Here is a 19,396-nt window from a genome sequence, read left to right as displayed (position 1 = left end):
GCCTCTCGCTCTTCCTCACGAGCCTCTCGCTCTTCCTCACGAGCCTCTCGCTCTTCCTCACGAGCCTCTCGCTCTTCCTCACGAGCCTCTCGCGCTTCACCACGAGCCTCTCGCTCTTCCCCACGAGCCTCTCGCTCTTCCTCACGAGCCTCTCGCTCTTCCTCACGAGCCTCGCGCTTTTCGCCACGAGCCTCTCGCTTTTCGCCACGAGCCTCTCGCTCTTCCTCACGAGCCTTTCGCTCTTCCTCACGAGCCTCTCGCTCTTCTCCACGAGCCTCTCGCTCTTCTCCACGAGCCTCTCGCTCTTCCTCACGAGTTCTCTGTTTGTTTCAGGAGAGCGGGTTTGTCAAGCATCTCACGCTGTTTGTCACGTTCCCTGAGCGTAAGTATTGGTGTTTTTCATTAGCGTTTGTTCATCTCTGTGACCTCGAATGAAGATCTGTGACTGTGTTTCTCAGTGAAGAGTCACAATCCTCTGGTGCGAAACCTCAAGCTGTCCTTCAACCACGAGGACTTCGAGATGAAGAAGCTCTTGTTGAATGTGATCGTCGTCCTGTCGAGAGATCTGGCTGCCCTGCAGGTGACACACACACACACACACACACGCTCACACACACACAACAGCTCTCACACACACAACAGCTCACACACACAACAGCTCTTGAAACTGACTGTGTGTGTGTGGTGACCAGCTGTTTAAGGAGGGCCGGGTGATGCTGGGCCTGATATGTGTGTGTGTGTGTGTGTGTGTGTGTGTGTGTGTGAGAGCAGCTGTTTAGGGAGGGCCGGGTGATGCTGGGCCTGATGCTCCTGATTAAGCCCCGGGCCCCGGAGCCCCGGAGCAGGTGCAGTTGGACCCCCGGCCAGCAGGAGGAGCTGCAGCTGCAGGCGTTAGCGTGTCTGATCTCTCTGGCTCCGCTGATGCTGGACGACTACATGACGTGTCAGGGGAACACACTCCTGCTGCTGCTGCTCGACTGGTGTCTTCAGGAAGGTGCCAGCACACTATATAAGCTATGTATCCACTATCTATATCCACTATCTACATCCACTATCTACATCCACTATCTATATCCACTATCTATATCCACATTAGGGGTCCTTTATGCCCTTTTACAAACTCTTGATTTTGTTTTAAGGTGTACTGGAATATGCTTTCATGCTTGATTGTTCAAAAAACACATTATTTTTCACATATTTTACATTATTACAGCACCTATCTCCCCAGTCTGGCTCGAACGGGCCGTGTAGTTCCTGTTTCGATGATTATAAATACTCTGATTCAGTACAGATACTGGAAAGATGTACTTTGTGCTGATCGGTCTCTTCATGGTTCTGTGGTCAGACTCCTTCAGTGGGCGGGGCCACAGTTTCCATGGCAGCGGTGGGCGGGGCGGGAAGAAGGCCCAGATGAGGTACTGTGTCCGAGTGCTCAGATCCGTGGTTTCCCTGGACCTCGAGGCGCTCCGGCAGGATCTGTGCGATCAGGGGGCGATCGGGCAGCTTCTGGGTGAGTGTGTGTGTGTGTGTGTGTGTGTGTGTGTGAGAGAGAGAGTGTGTGTGGCGTATCACAGCGCTCACTGCTGAAATACTGAAGACTAACTCTGTGTGTGTGTGTGTGTGTGTGTGTTAGGGGTGCTGCGCTGGTTCATAGGGAGACCGGAAGCCGAGGATGCCGTGTCTCTGGAGATTCAGATCGACTCCCAGTTCATTCTGTCTGACCTCTGTGAGGGAGACATGCACAGGAAGGTGAGACACATCATACAGATGATACGATCGAGAAGACTTAACTAGCACTGGTTAAACGAGTACACCTCTGTGTTCAGGAGTTGTTCGGCAGTGACGGTGTGGAGATGCTGATTCAGTATTTGAGTTTGGACGCTGCTCTGATCTACAGCGGTTTGGGTCATAATAAACTGCTGCTGTCCACCGTTGACTGCGTTTGGTGAGACGCGTGTTCTATTTCTCTGTGGGAAACTCGCTGTGAATGCGAGATGAAGGTTTTCCACATCCGGAAAGTATTTACAGCGCTTCACTTTTTCCACATTTTGTTATGTTACAGCATTATTCCAAAATAGATTAAATTAATTATTTTCCTCAAAATTCTACAAACAATACCCCATAATGACAACGTGAAAGAAATTAGTTTAAAATCTGTTTCAAATTTATTAAAAATAAAAAAACGAAAAAATCACATATACATAAGTATTCACAGCCTTTGCCATGACACTCAAAATTTAGCTCAAGTGCATCCTGGTTCCACTGATCATCCTTGAGATGTTTCTACAACTGGATTGGAGTCCACCTGTGGTAAATTCAGTTGATTGGACATGATTTGGAAAGGCACACACCTGTCTATATAAGGTCCAACAGTTAACAGTGTATGTCAGAGCACAAACCAAGCCATGAAGTCCAAGGCATTGTCTGTAGACCTCCGAGACAGGATTGTATCGAGCCACAGATCTGGGAAAGGGTGCAGAAACATTTCTGCAGCATTGAAGGTCCCCATGAGCACAGTGGCCTCCATCATCCATAAACGGAAGAAGTGTGGAACCCCCAGGACTCTTCCTAGAGCTGTATACTGTATACTTTATTATTGTCCCCTTAGGGAAATTTGTCTTGGGCACAGTGTATGCTGCATTTCCAGAATAAGAATAAGACATTAAAAAGAAAAAAGAAATACAATTAAAAAAAAAAAATCTAAATCAATCACAGAATGGATCAATCTGAATAAAAGTTATAATATAGAGCAATAGATACTGTTAAGTAATCATTCCAAACCAGAGACAATCATAGGCCTTTGTCCTTCTCATGCAAAAGTCCAATAGAAATGGGAACAAAAGAGTTTTTCAAAAGAGCTGAGCGATCGGGGGAGAAGGGCCTCAGTCAGGCAGGAGACCAAGAACCCAATGGTCACTCTGGCAGAGCTCTCTCTGTGGAGAGAGGAAAACCTTGCAGAAGAACAACCATCTCTGCAGCTCTCCACCAATCAGGCCTGAGAACCTTCCAGAAGAACAACCATCTCTGCAGCTCTCCACCAATCAGGCCCGAGAACCCTCTAGAACATAGGTTCTCAAAGTGCGGCCCGCGGGCCAATGGCGGCCCACCGAAACATTTCGTATTAACATTTGTAAAACTGTTAAAACTATTGCTTTGAAAAAATGAATATCTCCGTTTAGTGGTGTTTAGCGGCATCTATAGGCATAAGCGGTAATTACATGGTCCGACCGACCGATCGCACTTGACCTCACTCCCAAGGCCACCAGGAACAGGTTGTCTACACAGGAATAGGAATCGTGGCCAACCGAAACCAGCACCACAAATCCCATTGCAATTTAAAAGGGTATGTTAACCAAGTAATCAATATTCAACGTGACTTAATAATAATCTTAACAATGTCAAGCTTATTAATAGCCGCGTTTCCATACCTTTCAAAATGTTCGCGGGCGCGAACACTTGCATTTTCCTATCAACAGTGGAAACAACTTAAACTAGTCTATCATTTCTGGTCATACAGAAAATAATAATGCATTATTCGCAACTACTTTTATTTGTGTAAACTCATAACAAGAAAACGTGCTTTTGTAAAATAAAATAAAACAATCAGTAGCCTAGGCTACTACGCGCTTTCATGATCTCCGTGAACTGGAGCGCGAGAACTGAAACAAAATATAGCCGTAGGCTAAAGCTTAAAATGTGCACTTTTAAACAAACAAACTCGAATCGAAAGCAAATACCTGATTATGTAATCCGTATGAAAGGTGGATTTCTCTCTAAAAGCGCATCTGCTTAACAGCGGAGATGGAGATATGTTTTTAGCCGACACTTAGAAAACAATAGTTTATTAATAAACAATTAAAATGCCTCGCTGTTTTTTTCAGACGCATTTATTATCATGAGCCTATAACTCACCTATAAATCAGGCTAGATCAGACACAGGCCATATGGCTCTTCTCATTCATCACTGCGGGAAAAATATAAATTCCAGGTTCTAATTTGGCCTTAGAAAACCAGTAAAATCGACATGTTTTCCATATTAATTTGTGAATATTTAAAATGTTTAATAAAGGGGCAAAAAGTCATTTAAACAAAAATCTGAAAAAGTCTGTCGATATTTACTTTTTTTGCGCAGCAGTTGGTGTAGCCAGTTCAAATTAAAATTGTGTTCAACTTTGCGTTTTAAAAAGACAACAACCGTTTATTTTTCGTTTTTCAGTTACGGGTTAAAAAAGATAGATAATAATATGCAAATCTGCAATAATGGAAACGCGACTGACAAGCAATGATAGATATGAATGATGATGATGACTTGTTTGGTAAGCTTCTATTTTAAAAGTTTCTTTCTCTCCCCCCCCCAAAAATTTTCACAAGTTTTGCCAGGTTTAGCCTCAGTTATGAATTAAAATGTGTTTATTGCAACTAATGTAACCTGGTCCTTAAAATAATTTTCTTTTCAGTTTTTTTTTCTTCGTTTTCTCCCCCGCCCCTTTGGCGGCCCTCAGTTCAATGTTGGGTTCCTAAATTGGCCCTCACCTATCAAAACTTTGAGAACCCCTGCTCTAGAATAACAACCATCTCTGCAGCTCTCCACTAATCAGGCCTGAGAACGTTCCAGAAGAACAACCATCTCTACAGCTCTCCACCAATCAGGCCCGCAGAACTCCACCAATCAGGCCCGAGAACCTTCCAGAAGAACAACCATCTCTACAGCTCTCCACCAATCAGGCCCGCAGAACTCCACCAATCAGGCCCGAGAACCTTCCAGAAGAACAACCATCTCTGCAGCTCTCCACCAATCAGGGCCGAGAACCTTCCAGAAGAACAACCATCTCTGCAGAACTCCACCAATCAGGCCTGAGAACCTTCCAGAAGAACAACCATCTCTGCAGAACTCCACCAATCAGGCCTGAGAACCTTCCAAAAGAACCACCATCTCTGCAGCTCTCCACCAATCAGGCCTGAGAACCTTCCAGAAGAACAACCATCTCTCCAGCTCTCCACCAATCAGGCCTGAGAACCTTCCAGAAGAACAACCATCTCTGCAGCTCTCCACCAATCAGGCCCGAGAACCTTCCAGAAGAACAACCATCTCTGCAGCTCTCCACCAATCAGGCCTGAGAACCTTCCAGAATGACAACCATCTCTGCAGCTCTCCACCAATTAGGCCTGAGAACCTTCGAGAAGAACAACCATCTCTGCAGCTCTCCACCAATCAGGCCCGCAGAACTCCGCCAATCAGGCCCGAGAACCTTCCAGAAGAACAACCATCCAGAAGAACAACCATCTCTGCAGCTCTCCACCAATCAGGCCCGAGAACCTTCCAGAATAACAACCATCTCTGCAGCTCTCCACCAATCGGACCTGAGAACCTTCCAGAAGAACAACCATGTCTGCAGCTCTCCACCAATCGGACCTGAGAACCTTCCAGAAGAACAACCATCTCTGCAGCTCTCCACCAATCGGACCTGAGAACCTTCCAGAAGAACAACCATCTCTCCAGCTCTCCACCAATCAGGCCCGAGAACCTTCCAGAAGACCAACCATCTCTGCAGCTCTCCGCCAATCAGGCCCAAGAACCTTCCAGAAGAACAACCATCTCTGCAGCTCTCCACCAATTAGGCCTGAGAACCTTCCAGAAGAACAACCATCTCTGCAGCTCTCCACCAATCAGGCCCGAGAACCTTCCAGAAGAACAACCATCTCTGCAGCTCTCCACCAATTAGACCTGAGAACCTTCCAGAAGAACAACCATATCTGCAGCTCTCCACCAATCAGGCCTGAGAACCTTCCAGAAGAACAACCATCTCTCCAGCTCTCCACCAATCAGGCCTGAGAACCTTCCAGAAGAACAACCATCTCTCCAGCTCTCCACCAATCAGGCCTGAGAACCTTCCAGAAGAACCACCATCTCTGCAGCTCTCCACCTATCAGGCCCGAGAACCTTCCAGAAGAACAACCATCTCTCCAGCTCTCCACCAATCAGGCCTGAGAATCTTCCAGAAGAACAACCATCTCTGCAGCTCTCCACCAATCAGGCCCGAGAACCTTCCAGAAGTCAAGTCAAGTCAAGTCACATTTATTTATATAGCGCTTTTCACAATACAGATTGCATCAAAGCAGCTTCACAGTGATAACATGAAAGTAGTACAACACAGTTCAATAATATTGTTGAATATTAAATATCCCCAACTAAGCAAGCCAAAAGCAAGGCGACAGTGGCAAGGAACCAAAACTCCATCAGATTGGATGGAGAAAAAAACCTTGGGAGAACCCAGGCTAGTCAGGGGCCAGTTCTCCTCTGGCTAACAATCATAGCTTTACAGTAAGTCCATATCAGAGAGTACCTGGAAAAAATACATTTAGTTAATCATGTAATATTTAGGGGATAACATATCGCCGGCGTTGAGTCGTCTCTTCGCAGGCGTTGAGTCGTCTCTTCACAGGCGTTGGTCTTCTCATCACAGGCGTTGAGGCATCCGAAATCCCCGTGAGAGGCAGGATACCAAACTGGAGCCTACGAACGCCATTTTTCTCGGGACAAGCGTCCCGAGATAACAGCAGAAAGGCAGATGGGAAATAATTAGCATAGCTGATGTTCATAATGATTTCCATTACACGGGAGTAGGTGTTAGAAAACCATAATCTCACAACTCTCCGTAACCCAAACTCTCCGCAACCATACGGACCGACCCGTTTGTCTATAAGGCTGTCGAGCCCCACTGGTGCGTTAAGCAGTTTCAGTGGCAAACGGTTCCGTATGGCATAGCAGAGGACTAAAAGGTAAGCATTATGTGAATGCTTGACTAAAGAGACACGTCTTTAGTCTAGTTTTAAACTGTGTCAGCGAGTCAGAGCATCGGACCGTATCGGGAAGGCTATTCCAGAGTTTTGGAGCTAAATGCGAGAATGCCCTCCCTCCTTTCGTGGACTTCGATATCCTAGGAATGACCAGAAGCCTTGAATTTAGTGATCTTAGAGAACGCGGTGGATTGTAGGGCGAAAGAAGGTCCGTTAAGTACATAGGAGCTAAACCATTAAGGGCTTTATAGGTCAGTAGTAGTACTTTGTAATTGATACGGAACTTAATAGGTAACCAGTGCAGAGATGATAAAATCGGTGTTATATGATCATATTTTCTTGATCTAGTAAGAACTCTAGCGGCTGCATTTTGCACTAACTGTAGCTTGTTTATTGAGGATGCAGGACAACCAGCTAATAAAGCATTACAGTAATCTAGTCTCGAGGTCATGAATGCATGAACTAACTTTTCTGCATCAGAAACAGATAGCATGTTACGTAATTTAGCAATGTTTCTAAGGTGGAAAAAGGCTGTTCTTGTAACAGATGAAATATGATTTTCGAAAGACAAGTTGCGGTCTAGTATAACACCCAGGTCTTTTACTGTAGTGGAAAAAGTAACAGGGCATCCTTCTATATTAAAGTCGTATTGTAAGAGGTTTTGTGTGTAGTTTTTTGGACCAATAAGTAATACCTCCGTTTTATCTGAATTTAATAGCAGGAAATTACGCTATTAAATAATAGAAGAAACACCATCACCAGAAGAACAACCATCTCTCCAGCTCTCCACCAATCAGGCCTGAGAACCTTCCAGAAGAACAACCATCTCTCCAGCTCTCCACCAATCAGGCCTGAGAACCTTCCAGAAGAACCACCATCTCTGCAGCTCTCCACCAATCAGGCCCGAGAACCTTCCAGAAGAACAACCATCTCTCCAGCTCTCCACCAATCAGGCCTGAGAATCTTCCAGAAGAACAACCATCTCTGCAGCTCTCCACCAATTAGGCCTGAGAACCTTCCAGAAGAACAACCATCTCTGCAGCTCTCCACCAATTAGGCCTGAGAATCTTCCAGAAGAACAACCATCTCTGCAGCTCTCCACCAATCAGGCCCGAGAACCTTCCAGAAGAAACACCATCTCTGCAGCTCTCCACCAATTAGACCTGAGAACCTTCCAGAAGAACAACCATCTCTGCAGCTCTCCACCAATCAGGCCTGAGAACCTTCCAGAAGAACAACCATCTCTCCAGCTCTCCACCAATCAGGCCTGAGAACCTTCCAGAAGAACAACCATCTCTGCAGCTCTCCACCAATCAGGCCTGAGAACCTTCCAGAAGAACAACCATCTCTCCAGCTCTCCACCAATCAGGCCTGAGAACCTTCCAGAAGAACAACCATCTCTGCAGCTCTCCACCAATTAGGCCTGAGAACCTTCCAGAAAAACAACCATCTCTGCAGCTCTCCACCAATCAGACCTGAGAACCTTCCAGAAGAACCACCATCTCTTCAGCTCTCCACCAATCAGACCAAAGGCACCTGAAGGACTCTCAGACCATGAGAAACAAAATTCTCTGGTCTGATGAAACAAAGTCTGGCCTGAATGTTGGCCTGAACTCTTTTGGCCTGGCAAGCGTCATGTCTAGAGGAAACAGACACCACTCATCAACTGGCCAATACCATCCCTACAGTGAAGCAGCATCAGCTGTGGGGGTATTTTTCAGCGCAGGAACTGGGAGACTCGTCAGGATCGAGGGAAAGATGAGGAACTGGGAGACTCGTCAAGGTCGAGGAAAAGATGAGGAACTGGGAGACTCGTCAGGGTCGAGGGAAAGATGAGGAACTGAGAGACTCGTCAGGGTCAAGGAAAAGATGAGGAACTGGGAGACTCGTCAGGGTCGAGGGAAAGATGAGGATCTGGGAGACTCGTCAGGATCAAGGGAAAGATGAGGGACTGGGAGACTCGTCAGGATCGAGGGAAAGATGAGGAACTGGGAGACTCGTCAGGATCGAGGAAAAGATGAGGAACTGGGAGACTAGTCAGGATCGAGGGAAAGATGAGGAACTGGGAGACTAGTCAGGATCGAGGGAAAGATGAGGAACTGGAAGACTCGTCAGGATCGAGGGAAAGATGAGGAACTGGGAGACTCGTCAGGATCAAGGGAAAGATGAGGAACTGGGAGACTCGTCAGGATCGAGGGAAAGATGAGGAACTGGGAGACTAGTCAGGATCGAGGGAAAGATGAGGAACTGGAAGACTCGTCAGGATCGAGGGAAAGATGAGGAACTGGGAGACTAGTCAGGATCAAGGGAAAGATGAGGAACTGGGAGACTCGTCAGGATCGAAGGGAAAGATGAGGAACTGGGAGACTCGTCAGGATCGAGGGAAAGATGAGGAACTGGGAGACTAGTCAGGATCGAGGGAAAGATGAGGAACTGGAAGACTCGTCAGGATCGAGGGAAAGATGAGGAACTGGGAGACTAGTCAGGATCAAGGGAAAGATGAGGAACTGGGAGACTCGTCAGGATCGAGGGAAAGATGAGGAACTGGGAGACTCGTCAGAATCGAGGGAAAGATGAGGAACTGGGAGACTAGTCAGGATCGAGGGAAAGATGAGGAACTGGAAGACTCGTCAGGATCAAGGGAAAGATGAAGGACTGGGAGACTCGTCAAGGTCGAGGAAAAGATGAGGAACTGGGAGACTTGTCAGGGTCGAGGAAAAGATGAGGAACTGGGAGACTCGTCAGGATCAAGGGAAAGATGAAGGACTGGGAGACTCGTCAGGATCGAGGGAAAAATAAATGTAGACATCCTTGATGAAAACCTGCTCCAGAGCTCTGGACCTCAGACTGGGGTGACGGTTCATCTTCCAACAGGACAATGACCCTAAGCACACAGCCAAGATAACAAACGACCCTCAGCACACAGCCAAGATAACAGAGGAGTGTCTACGGGACAGCTCTGTGAATGTCTTTGAGTGACCCAGCCAGAGTCCAGACTCAAACCCGATTGAACATCTCTGGAGAGATCTGAAAATGGCTGTGCACCGACGCTCCACATCCAACCTGATGGAGCTTGAGAGGTTCTGCAAAGAAGAATGGGAGAAACTGCCCAAAAATAGATGTGCCAAGCTTGTATTATCATACTCAAAGAGACTTGAGGCTGTAATTGGTGCCAAAGGTGCTTCAACAAAGTATTGAGCAAAGTATTGGACATTTTTTTATCCATTTTGGAATAAGGCTGTAACATAACAAAATGTGGAAAAAGTGAAGTGCTGTGAATACTTTCTGGATGCACTGTAAATGCAGGGAAAAGCTCCTCGCATTTACTTCATGCCAAATATGATTTCTTCTCTTCTGTGCAGGTCATGTGTTGTGGGCTGTTTCGGGACGGAGGACATGTTTGTTGCGGGAGGTGGAGTTGATCTGCTCCTTCAGCGGCTGCAGGTGCAAACATTTGTGTGTTCGACTGGCGTGTGTGTTTCGACTGGCGTGTGTGTTTCGACTGGCATGTGTGTTTCGACTGGCGTGATAAGGGTGCTCTGATTGATCGGTCGCCGATCATAATCGGCCGATAATTGCTTTGGGATGTGTGATCGGCGGTCTCTATAAAGGCCGATCCAGAAAAGCCGATCAGATGACGCAAAACTCGCGAGACAATTTTTTTACACCCTGGTAAAAATGGCTTCACCGGTCTGGCAATTCTACAACAGGGCTCTCAAGTGTCAACCATTGAGCGTGACAGTCACTCATTTTGGTCTTTTGTCACGCTCTCCTGCCACACATTGTATTTCTCACGCTGAAAAACTATTTGTAATATATTTAATATGCCGCAGCGGCCAAAACTCTGGCCGCGCCGCTCTCACTGTGGAACCGGCATGAATCAAGCGCGTTTCCTCTGGTGTTGTTCGTCGAGCTACACAATAGCCAATCAGAAAATAGCACTATTGTATCTGGGTAAGATTTAAGGCAACAACCAATGACAAAAATGTATCCAACCCACACCCCCCCTCCCCGTGCGTCCGTCAAATCACTCGTACATATTTTTTTCTCTCATCAAAACTGAATATGTTCATCTGCGGTTACAGTTATATCAAGCAAGGATACGTTTGTGTTTTATTTTGTGTTTACACCGGAATGAATAGAGTCCGCAGCGGCGATAGATTGAAGCGCGCGTCCGAGTGAAGACTGCGAGTGAAGACTGCGCGAGACACAGAGCACTGTATCCATGCAACTGATCGCCGCGGCAACGAGCGCGCAGCTTGAGTTCAAAAACACATTTTAGCGCTAGATTTCTTATTTAATATTGAACTAAATTAATGATCTGCTAGTTAACTGAAGATGTTTTATTTATTTATATTAGCTACATGGTGGGACAGACTTCACTGGATCTAAAAAAAAACAATCTAACCATAGATGTGACCAGTAGTGGTGGCTTTCTTAATCTGTTTAAAATAATTTTGCAAGGGTTCTTCACACACACACACACACACACACACACACACACACACACACACACACACACACACACACACACACACACACACACACACACAAAGGTTTCTCTACCTCTCTCTTCCTCTCTAATGCCCACAAAATCTGACAATGCATCCCAGAAAAAGCTAAGTTATAGATACAGATATGGAAGTTGCTAGTTTTTTTTTGTTGCTGTGCACTTTACTACCTGTGGTCCTTTAAGTGTATTAGAAAAACTGATGGCTGACTGACTCAAAACATTATTTTGGCTATAGCCTTTTTTGTTGCTGTTTTTAGTTTAAAGTAGTCTAAAGCTTAATTTAAAGACTCAGATGTTCTGTCTTAATAATTTTATTTTATATTCTACAGGAAAGTTGTATGTCAAGCCCTAAGCTGCTCCCAATAACCAAGCTGCTATGTTAATACATATTGCTTGCAAATAAATACACAGGTGTCAATTCATTATGCATTGTCTTCTCTTAAATGTAATACTTAATGTACATTGTTGTTAAATATAGTTTAATAAGTAAATGATAAAAATAAGTCTTCAAATAGACCCTGTAATCGGTGATCGGTATCGGTATCGGGTGATACAGCTTCCAGTAATCGGCGATCGGTGATCGGCCCCAAAAATCCTGATCGGAGCACCCCTAGTTTCGACTGGCGTGTGTGTTTCGACTGGCGTGTGTGTTTCGACTGGCGTGTGTGTTTCGACTGGCGTGTGTGTGTTTCGACTGGCGTGTGTGTGTGTTTCGACTGGCGTGTGTGTTTCGACTGGTGTGTGTGTGTTTCGACTGGCGTGTGTGTGTTTCGACTGGCGTGTGTTTCGACTGCCGTGTGTTCAACTGGCGTGTGTTCAGACTGGCGTGTGTTTCAACTGGTGTGTGTTTCGAATGGCGTGTGTGGCATGTGTTCGACTGGCGTGTGTGTTCGACTGGCGTGTGTGTTTCGACTGGCGTGCGTGTTCGACTGGCGTGCGTGTTCGACTGGCGTGCGTGTTCGACTGGCGTGCGTGTTCGACTGGCGTGTGTGTTTCGACTGGCGTGTGTGTTTCGACTGGCGTGTGTGTTTCGACTGGCGTGCGTGTTCGACTGGCGTGCGTGTTCGACTGGCGTGCGTGTTCGACTGGCGTGTGTGTTCGACTGGCGTGTGTGTTTCGACTGGCGTGCGTGTTCGACTGGCGTGTGTGTTCGACTGGCGTGTGTGTTCGACTGGCGTGTGTGTTCGACTGGCGTGTGTGTTTCGACTGGCGTGCGTGTTCGACTGGCGTGCGTGTTCGACTGGCGTGCGTGTTCGACTGGCGTGTGTGTTTCGACTGGCGTGTGTGTTTCGACTGGCGTGTGTGTGTGTTTCGACTGGCGTGTGTGGCATGTGTTCGACTGGCGTGTGTGTTTCGACTGGCGTGTGTGTTTCGACTGGCGTGTGTGTTTCGACTGGCGTGTGTGTGTGTTTCGACTGGCGTGTGTGGCATGTGTTCGACTGGCGTGTGTGGCATGTGTTCGACTGGCGTGTGTTCGAATGGCGTGTGTTCGACTGGCGTGTGTTTCGACTGGTGTGTGTTCGACTGGCATGTGTTCGACTGGCGTGTGTTCGACTGGCGTGTGTTCGACTGGTGTGTGTTCGACTGGTGTGTGTGGCGTGTGTTCCACTGGTGTGTGTGGCGTGTGTTCGACTGGCGTGTTTTCGACTGGTGTGTGTGGCATGTGTTCCACTGGTGTGTGTGGCGTGTGTTCGACTGGCGTGTGTTCAACTGGTGTGTGTGGCGTATGTTTTGACTGGCGTGTGTTTCGACTGGCGTGTGTTTCGACTGGCGTGTGTTCAACTGGCATGTGTGGCGTGTCTTCGATGGGCGTGTGTGGCGTGTGTTCGACTGGCGTGTGTGGCGTGTGTTCGACTGGTGTGTGTGGCGTGTGTTCGACTGGCATGTGTGGCGTGTGTTCGACTGGCATGTGTTCGACTGGCGTGTGTGTTCGACTGGCGTGTGTTCGACTGGCGTGTGTTCGACTGGCATGTGTTCGACTGGCGTGTGTGTTCGACTGGCGTGTGTTCGACTGGCGTGTGTTCGACTGGCGTGTGTTTCGACTGGCGTGTGTTTCGAATGGCGTGTGTGTTCGACTGGCGTGTGTTCGACTGGTGTGTGTTTCGACTGGTGTGTGTGGCGTGTGTTCGACTGGTGTGTATGGCGTGTGTTCGACTGGCGTGTGTTCGACTGGTGTGTGTTTCGACTGGTGTGTGTGGCGTGTGTTCGACTGGTGTGTATGGCGTGTGTTCGACTGGCGTGTGTTCGACTGGTGTGTGTGGCGTGTGTTCCACTGGTGTGTCTGGCGTGTGTTCGACTGGCGTGTGTTCAACTGGTGTGTGTGGCGTATGTTCGACTGGCGTGTGTTTCGACTGGCGTGTGTTCGACTGGCATGTGTGGCGTGTGTTCGACTGGCGTGTGTGGCGTGTGTTCGACTGGTGTGTATGGCGTGTGTTCGACTGGCGTGTGTTCGACTGGTGTGTGTTTCGACTGGTGTGTGTGGCGTGTGTTCGACTGGTGTGTATGGCGTGTGTTCGACTGGCGTGTGTTCGACTGGTGTGTGTGGCGTGTGTTCCACTGGTGTGTCTGGCGTGTGTTCGACTGGCGTGTGTTCAACTGGTGTGTGTGGCGTATGTTCGACTGGCGTGTGTTTCGACTGGCGTGTGTTTGACTGGCATGTGTGGCGTGTGTTCGACTGGCGTGTGTGGCGTGTGTTCGACTGGCATGTGTGGCGTGTGTTCGACTGGCATGTGTGGCGTGTGTTCGACTGGCATTTGTGGCGTGTGTTCGACTGGCATGTGTGGCGTGTGTTCGACTGGCGTGTGTGGCGTGTGTTCGACTGGCATATGTGGCGTGTTCGACTGGCATGTGTGGCGTGTGTTCGACTGGCATGTGTGGCCTGTGTTCGACTGGCGTGTGTTCGACTGGCGTGTGTGGCGTGTGTTCGACTGGTGTGTGTGGCGTGTGTTCGACTGGCATGTGTGGCGTGTGTTCGACTGGCGTGTGTTCGACTGGCGTGTGGCTCGACTGGCATGTGTGGCGTGTGTTCGACTGGCGTGTGTTCGACTGCTGTGTGTGGCGTGTGTTTCGACTGGGGTGTGTTTGACTGGCATGTGTGTTCGACTGGCGTGTGTGGTGTGTGTTCGACTGGCGTGTGGCGTGTGTTCGACTGGCGTGTGGCGTGTTGTTCGACTGGCGTGTGTTCGACTGGCATGTGTGTTCGACTGGCGTGTGTGGTGTGTGTTCGACTGGCGTGTGGCGTGTTGTTCGACTGGCGTGTGTTCGACTGACTTGTACTGGCATGTGTGGCGTGTGTTGCGTGTGTTCAACTGGCGTGTGTTCGACTGGCGTGTGTTTGACCACATGTGTGATGTGCAGCGGAGCCCCAGACACATGCTGATTGCGCTCATCGGGACTCTGCTGGAGCTGTGTGAGAGTCAGCGGGCCGTCACGCGTGTGCAGTGCTGGCGTGGCGAGAGAGACGTCACTGCGCCGCAGCTCCTGTTGCAGATCTGGAGGAGCGAGGAGGAGGAGACGGGCATAACACGAGACCGGCACGGGGTGATTGCAGGTACGGACACATCAGTCAGTCAGTCAGTCAGTCAGTGTGTTCATTTACACAGATCCAGTGTGTTCATTTACACAGATCAAGTGTAATGTGTTCATTTACACAGATCCAGTGTGTTGTGTTCATTTACACAGATCCAGTGCGTTCATTTACACAGATCCAGTGTGTTGTGTTCATTTACACAGATCCAGTGTGTTGTGTTCATTTACACAGATCCAGTGTGTTCATTTACACCGATCCAGTGCGTTCATTTACACAAAATCAGTGCGTTCATTTACACAGATACAGTGTGTTCATTTACACAGATCCAGTGTGTTCATTTACACAGATCCAGCGTGTTCATTTACACAGATCCAGCGCGTTCATTTACACAGATCCAGTGCGTTCATTTACACAGATCCAGTGTGTTCATTTACACAGATCCAGTGCGTTCATTTACACCGATCCAGTACGTTCATTTACACCGATCCAGTGCGTTCATTTACACAGATCCAGTGTGTTCATTTACACAGATCCAGTGCGTTCATTTTCACCGATCCAGTGCGTTCATTTACACAGATCCAGTGTGTTCATTTACACCGATCCAGTGTGTTCATTTACACAGATCCAGTGCGTTCATTTACACAGATCCAGTGTGTTCATTTACACAGATCCAGTGTGTTCATTTACACAGATCCAGTGTGTTCATTTACACAGATCCAGTGCGTTCATTTACACAGATCCAGTGCGTTCATTTACACCGATCCAGTGTGTTCATTTACACCGACCCAGTGCGTTCATTTACACAGATCCAGTGTGTTCATTTACACAGATCCAGTGTGTTCATTTACACCGATCCAGTGCGTTCATTTACACAGATCCAGTGTGTTCATTTACACAGATCCAGTGTGTTCATTTACACAGATCCAGTGTGTTCATTTACACAGATCCAGTGCGTTCATTTACACGGATCCAGTGTGTTCATTTACACAGATCCAGTGTGTTCATTTACACAGATCCAGTGTGTTCATTTACACAGATCCAGTGCGTTCATTTACACCGATCCAGTGAGTTCATTTACACCGATCCAGTGCGTTCATTTACACAGATCCAGTGTGTTCATTTACACAGATCCAGTGCGTTCATTTACACGGATCCAGTGTGTTCATTTACACAGATCCAGTGTGTTCATTTACACAGATCCAGTGTGTTCATTTACACAGATCCAGTGCGTTCATTTACACCAATCCAGTGTGTTCATTTACACAGATCCAGTGCGTTCATTTACACAGATCCAGTGTGTTCATTTACACAGATCCAGTGTGTTCATTTCACAGATCCAGTGTGTTCATTTACACCGATCCAGTGCGTTCATTTACACAGATCCAGTGTGTTTATTAACACCGATCCAGTGCGTTCATTTACACAGATCCAGTGTGTTCATTTACACAGATCCAGTGCGTTCATTTACACCGATCCAGTGCGTTCATTTACACCGATCCAGTGTGTTCATTTACACCGATCCAGTGTGTTCATTTACACAGATCCAGTGCGTTCATTTACACAGATCCAGTGTGTTCATTTACACAGATCCAGTGTGTTCATTTTCACAATTCCAGTGTGTTCATTTACACAGATCCAGTGTGTTCATTTACACAGATCCAGTGTGTTCATTTACACAGATCCAGTGTGTTCATTTTCACAATTCCAGTGTGTTCATTTACACAGATCCAGTGCGTTCATTTACACAGATCCAGTGTGTTCATTTACACAGATCCAGTGTGTTCATTTACACCGATCCAGTGTGTTCATTTTCACCGATCCAGTGTGTTCATTTACACCGATCCAGTGCGTTCATTTACACAGATCCAGTGTGTTCATTTACACAGATCCAGTGCGTTCATTTACACCGATCCAGTGTGTTCATTTACACAGATCCAGTGTGTTCATTTACACAGATCCAGTGCGTTCATTTACACAGATCCAGTGTGTTCATTTACACAGATCCAGTGCGTTCATTTACACAGATCCAGTGTGTTCATTTACAAAGATCCAGTGCGTTCATTTACACAGATCCAGTGCGTTCATTTACACAGATCCAGTGCGTTCATTTACACAGATCCAGTGCGTTCATTTACACAGATCCAGTGTGTTCATTTACACAGATCCAGTGTGTTCATTTACACAGATCCAGTGTGTTCATTTACACAGATCCAGTGCGTTCATTTACACCGATCCAGTGTGTTCATTTACACAGATCCAGTGTGTTCATTTACACAGATCCAGTGCGTTCATTTACACAGATCCAGTGTGTTCATTTACACAGATCCAGTGCGTTCATTTACACAGATCCAGTGTGTTCATTTACACAGATCCAGTGCGTTCATTTACACAGATCCAGTGCGTTCATTTACACAGATCCAGTGCGTTCATTTACACAGATCCAGTGCGTTCATTTACACAGATCCAGTGTGTTCATTTACACAGATCCAGTGTGTTCATTTACACAGATCCAGTGCGTTCATTTACACAGATCCAGTGCGTTCAGTGTGACTGCCGCCACACATAATAAAACAAAACATTAAATAAAATAGTCCAGGCCTGGCCTCTCTCGTCCTTCTCTATTGACGCTCCTTCTTTTATGCTTCCGCTCCTCCGTGAGAGATGAGGCCGGTGTGTCGCGCAGGTGAAGCTCATCAGCAATCACACCACCGGCCTCGTCCTGCTCGCCACACTGCTCTTTTCAGTCTTCTCTCTGTCCCTCTCTCCCTCTCTCTCTCTCTCTCTCTCTCTCTCAGTCGTGGAACGCTCGGTTGTGTCTCGGCATCAGGATGAACCGTCATCAACATCATCTTCACGTGACGTAAGTCCTGCTGTCAGGGATGTGTGGGAAAACCTGCATGCGAACATCTACTGCATCTTCTGGAAACTGGGTATGAGAGAGGATTGTTTTATTTTCAGTAGTGTGACAGTAGCTAAAATAGCATACATTCTCAAGGAAAAATTTACTTTTAATATCAGCAACTACATAACAAGTCAGTATGCTTGTAAGGTCACAGTGTTTTACACATTTACACCTGAGCAAACAGATAATAATCAAACACGCTCCTAAACTCTCCTCATTTGACAGTCCAGTTCAATTTAAGTGAATTGCTGAATCTAGTCATAGATTTGAAAAGATAATCTTCAGTGCAGTTTATGTTGATTAAACACAGTAGCTTGACTGTAATGTCAGTTACTGCTTGAAATTAAAGTCTGGTTTTATCAATGCTGATCTGCAGGATTTGAGCAGCCGTCGGGTTTGAGCGCTGAAGACCTCGTCACACTCAGCATCATCCGCAGATACCTGGACTTCAAGGTGAGTCTTGATGACCTGTCAGCCTCGTCAGCATTAATGAGTGACATCACTGCCAACGCTCCTGCTTCACAGGTGGGAGAGGTTTTACACGAGGTCTGGACTGAGCTGTTGACCGAGGGAGTGACGCCCGTCTCGTCTGATGAAGAAGCCCTGAAGAGCCTTCGACAGGTCAGCGATGACACGGTGAAGAGCGTGCGCTCTCTGCAGCAAAGCATTCTGGGCCGTCAGCAGCAGGAGGAGCTGCAGGAGGAGAAGCTGCTGTATGAAGAGGTAAAACTGAGCATCACATGCAGTTCTGCTGTCCCGAGCTGCGTTTGGCGAATGGGTTGTGTGCGTTTGATCAGTACCTGAGAAACTCTTTTCCAGATCGGCTTCACTCATAAGCAGAGAGAGATCGCGGCAGAAGCCTGGAGGAGTTACGTGGCCAGAACCTCAAACTACAGCGTCCTGAAGGTCTGAGATCCTCATCCTCACACAGACTGGCATGTTCTCGAGTCTCTGCGTTAACTCGTGTGTGTGCGTGTGTGTGTGTGTGTGTGTGTCAGGAGTTCAAGCGTCTGCGGGAGGAATGGAGCACCAGCGGCCCCGACGCTCCATCAGAACCGGCCCTCGAGGGACCCGAGACACAACACACCCTCTCAGATCAATAAACCCAGTCCCATACGGCGAGTTCAGAGCAACCTGAAGTCATTTCACAACATATATACATTTGATGCTTTTCAGAGACATTGATATTTCTCATGTTCCGCAGTCTTTGCTCCTACAGCATATGTTTACATGCACAGTTTATTCTGGGCGTTTGAGCTCCGAGACCACATGTAAATGGCACCATCGTAATTGATGAAGAGAAAGCAAGTGTTTCTGGCTTGCTAACCCGAGCGCATGTGTACACCGCTAACGCTAACCCCAGCGCATGTGTACACCGCTAACGCTAACCCCAGCGCATGTGTACACCGCTAACGCTAACCCCAGCGCATGTGTACACCGCTAACGGCGTGTGTGGGCTGAGCTGCTGTGTGCATGCAAACGCAGACAAAGTTTCAGAGGATTTCCAGGGTAAACTTCAGATCAAGGTCTAGATCTCGACTGCAGATCTCAACATCAGCGCTCCGGATCATCGGACCATCGTTGGGGTCGAGCATCATGAGCGTGACCTCAAGCACACCAGAAGCCAAACATCACCCATGCTGAATGTCATCGA

At 47.5% G+C, this 19,396-nt stretch overlaps 1 protein-coding gene across 1 annotated transcript in view; it reads left to right on the top strand.

Moving 5' to 3' along the window:
- The window catches only part of LOC130076374 (cilia- and flagella-associated protein 69-like), a 31,093-nt gene extending 12,004 nt beyond the window's left edge, over positions 1-19,089 (top strand). Inside the window, exons 10-22 of the mRNA XM_056241437.1 lie at positions 334-382; positions 459-580; positions 772-994; positions 1,346-1,510; positions 1,634-1,749; positions 1,827-1,945; positions 10,161-10,242; positions 14,669-14,861; positions 17,636-17,770; positions 18,119-18,195; positions 18,268-18,465; positions 18,562-18,648; positions 18,741-19,089. Coding sequence (XP_056097412.1) covers positions 334-382; positions 459-580; positions 772-994; positions 1,346-1,510; positions 1,634-1,749; positions 1,827-1,945; positions 10,161-10,242; positions 14,669-14,861; positions 17,636-17,770; positions 18,119-18,195; positions 18,268-18,465; positions 18,562-18,648; positions 18,741-18,845 — 1,671 coding nt within the window. The 3' untranslated portion in view covers positions 18,846-19,089. The remainder of the gene's footprint in view (positions 1-333; positions 383-458; positions 581-771; positions 995-1,345; positions 1,511-1,633; positions 1,750-1,826; positions 1,946-10,160; positions 10,243-14,668; positions 14,862-17,635; positions 17,771-18,118; positions 18,196-18,267; positions 18,466-18,561; positions 18,649-18,740) is intronic.
- The last annotated feature ends 307 nt before the right edge of the window (positions 19,090-19,396 follow it).

This window comes from Rhinichthys klamathensis, unplaced genomic scaffold (assembly GCF_029890125.1).
Source record: "Rhinichthys klamathensis goyatoka isolate OS25496 unplaced genomic scaffold, OSU_Roscu_1.1 h1tg000643l_1, whole genome shotgun sequence".
NCBI lineage: Eukaryota > Metazoa > Chordata > Actinopteri > Cypriniformes > Leuciscidae > Rhinichthys > Rhinichthys klamathensis.
Note: the sequence above shows the minus strand (reverse complement) of the source record. Positions and strands in the feature narration are given on the sequence as shown.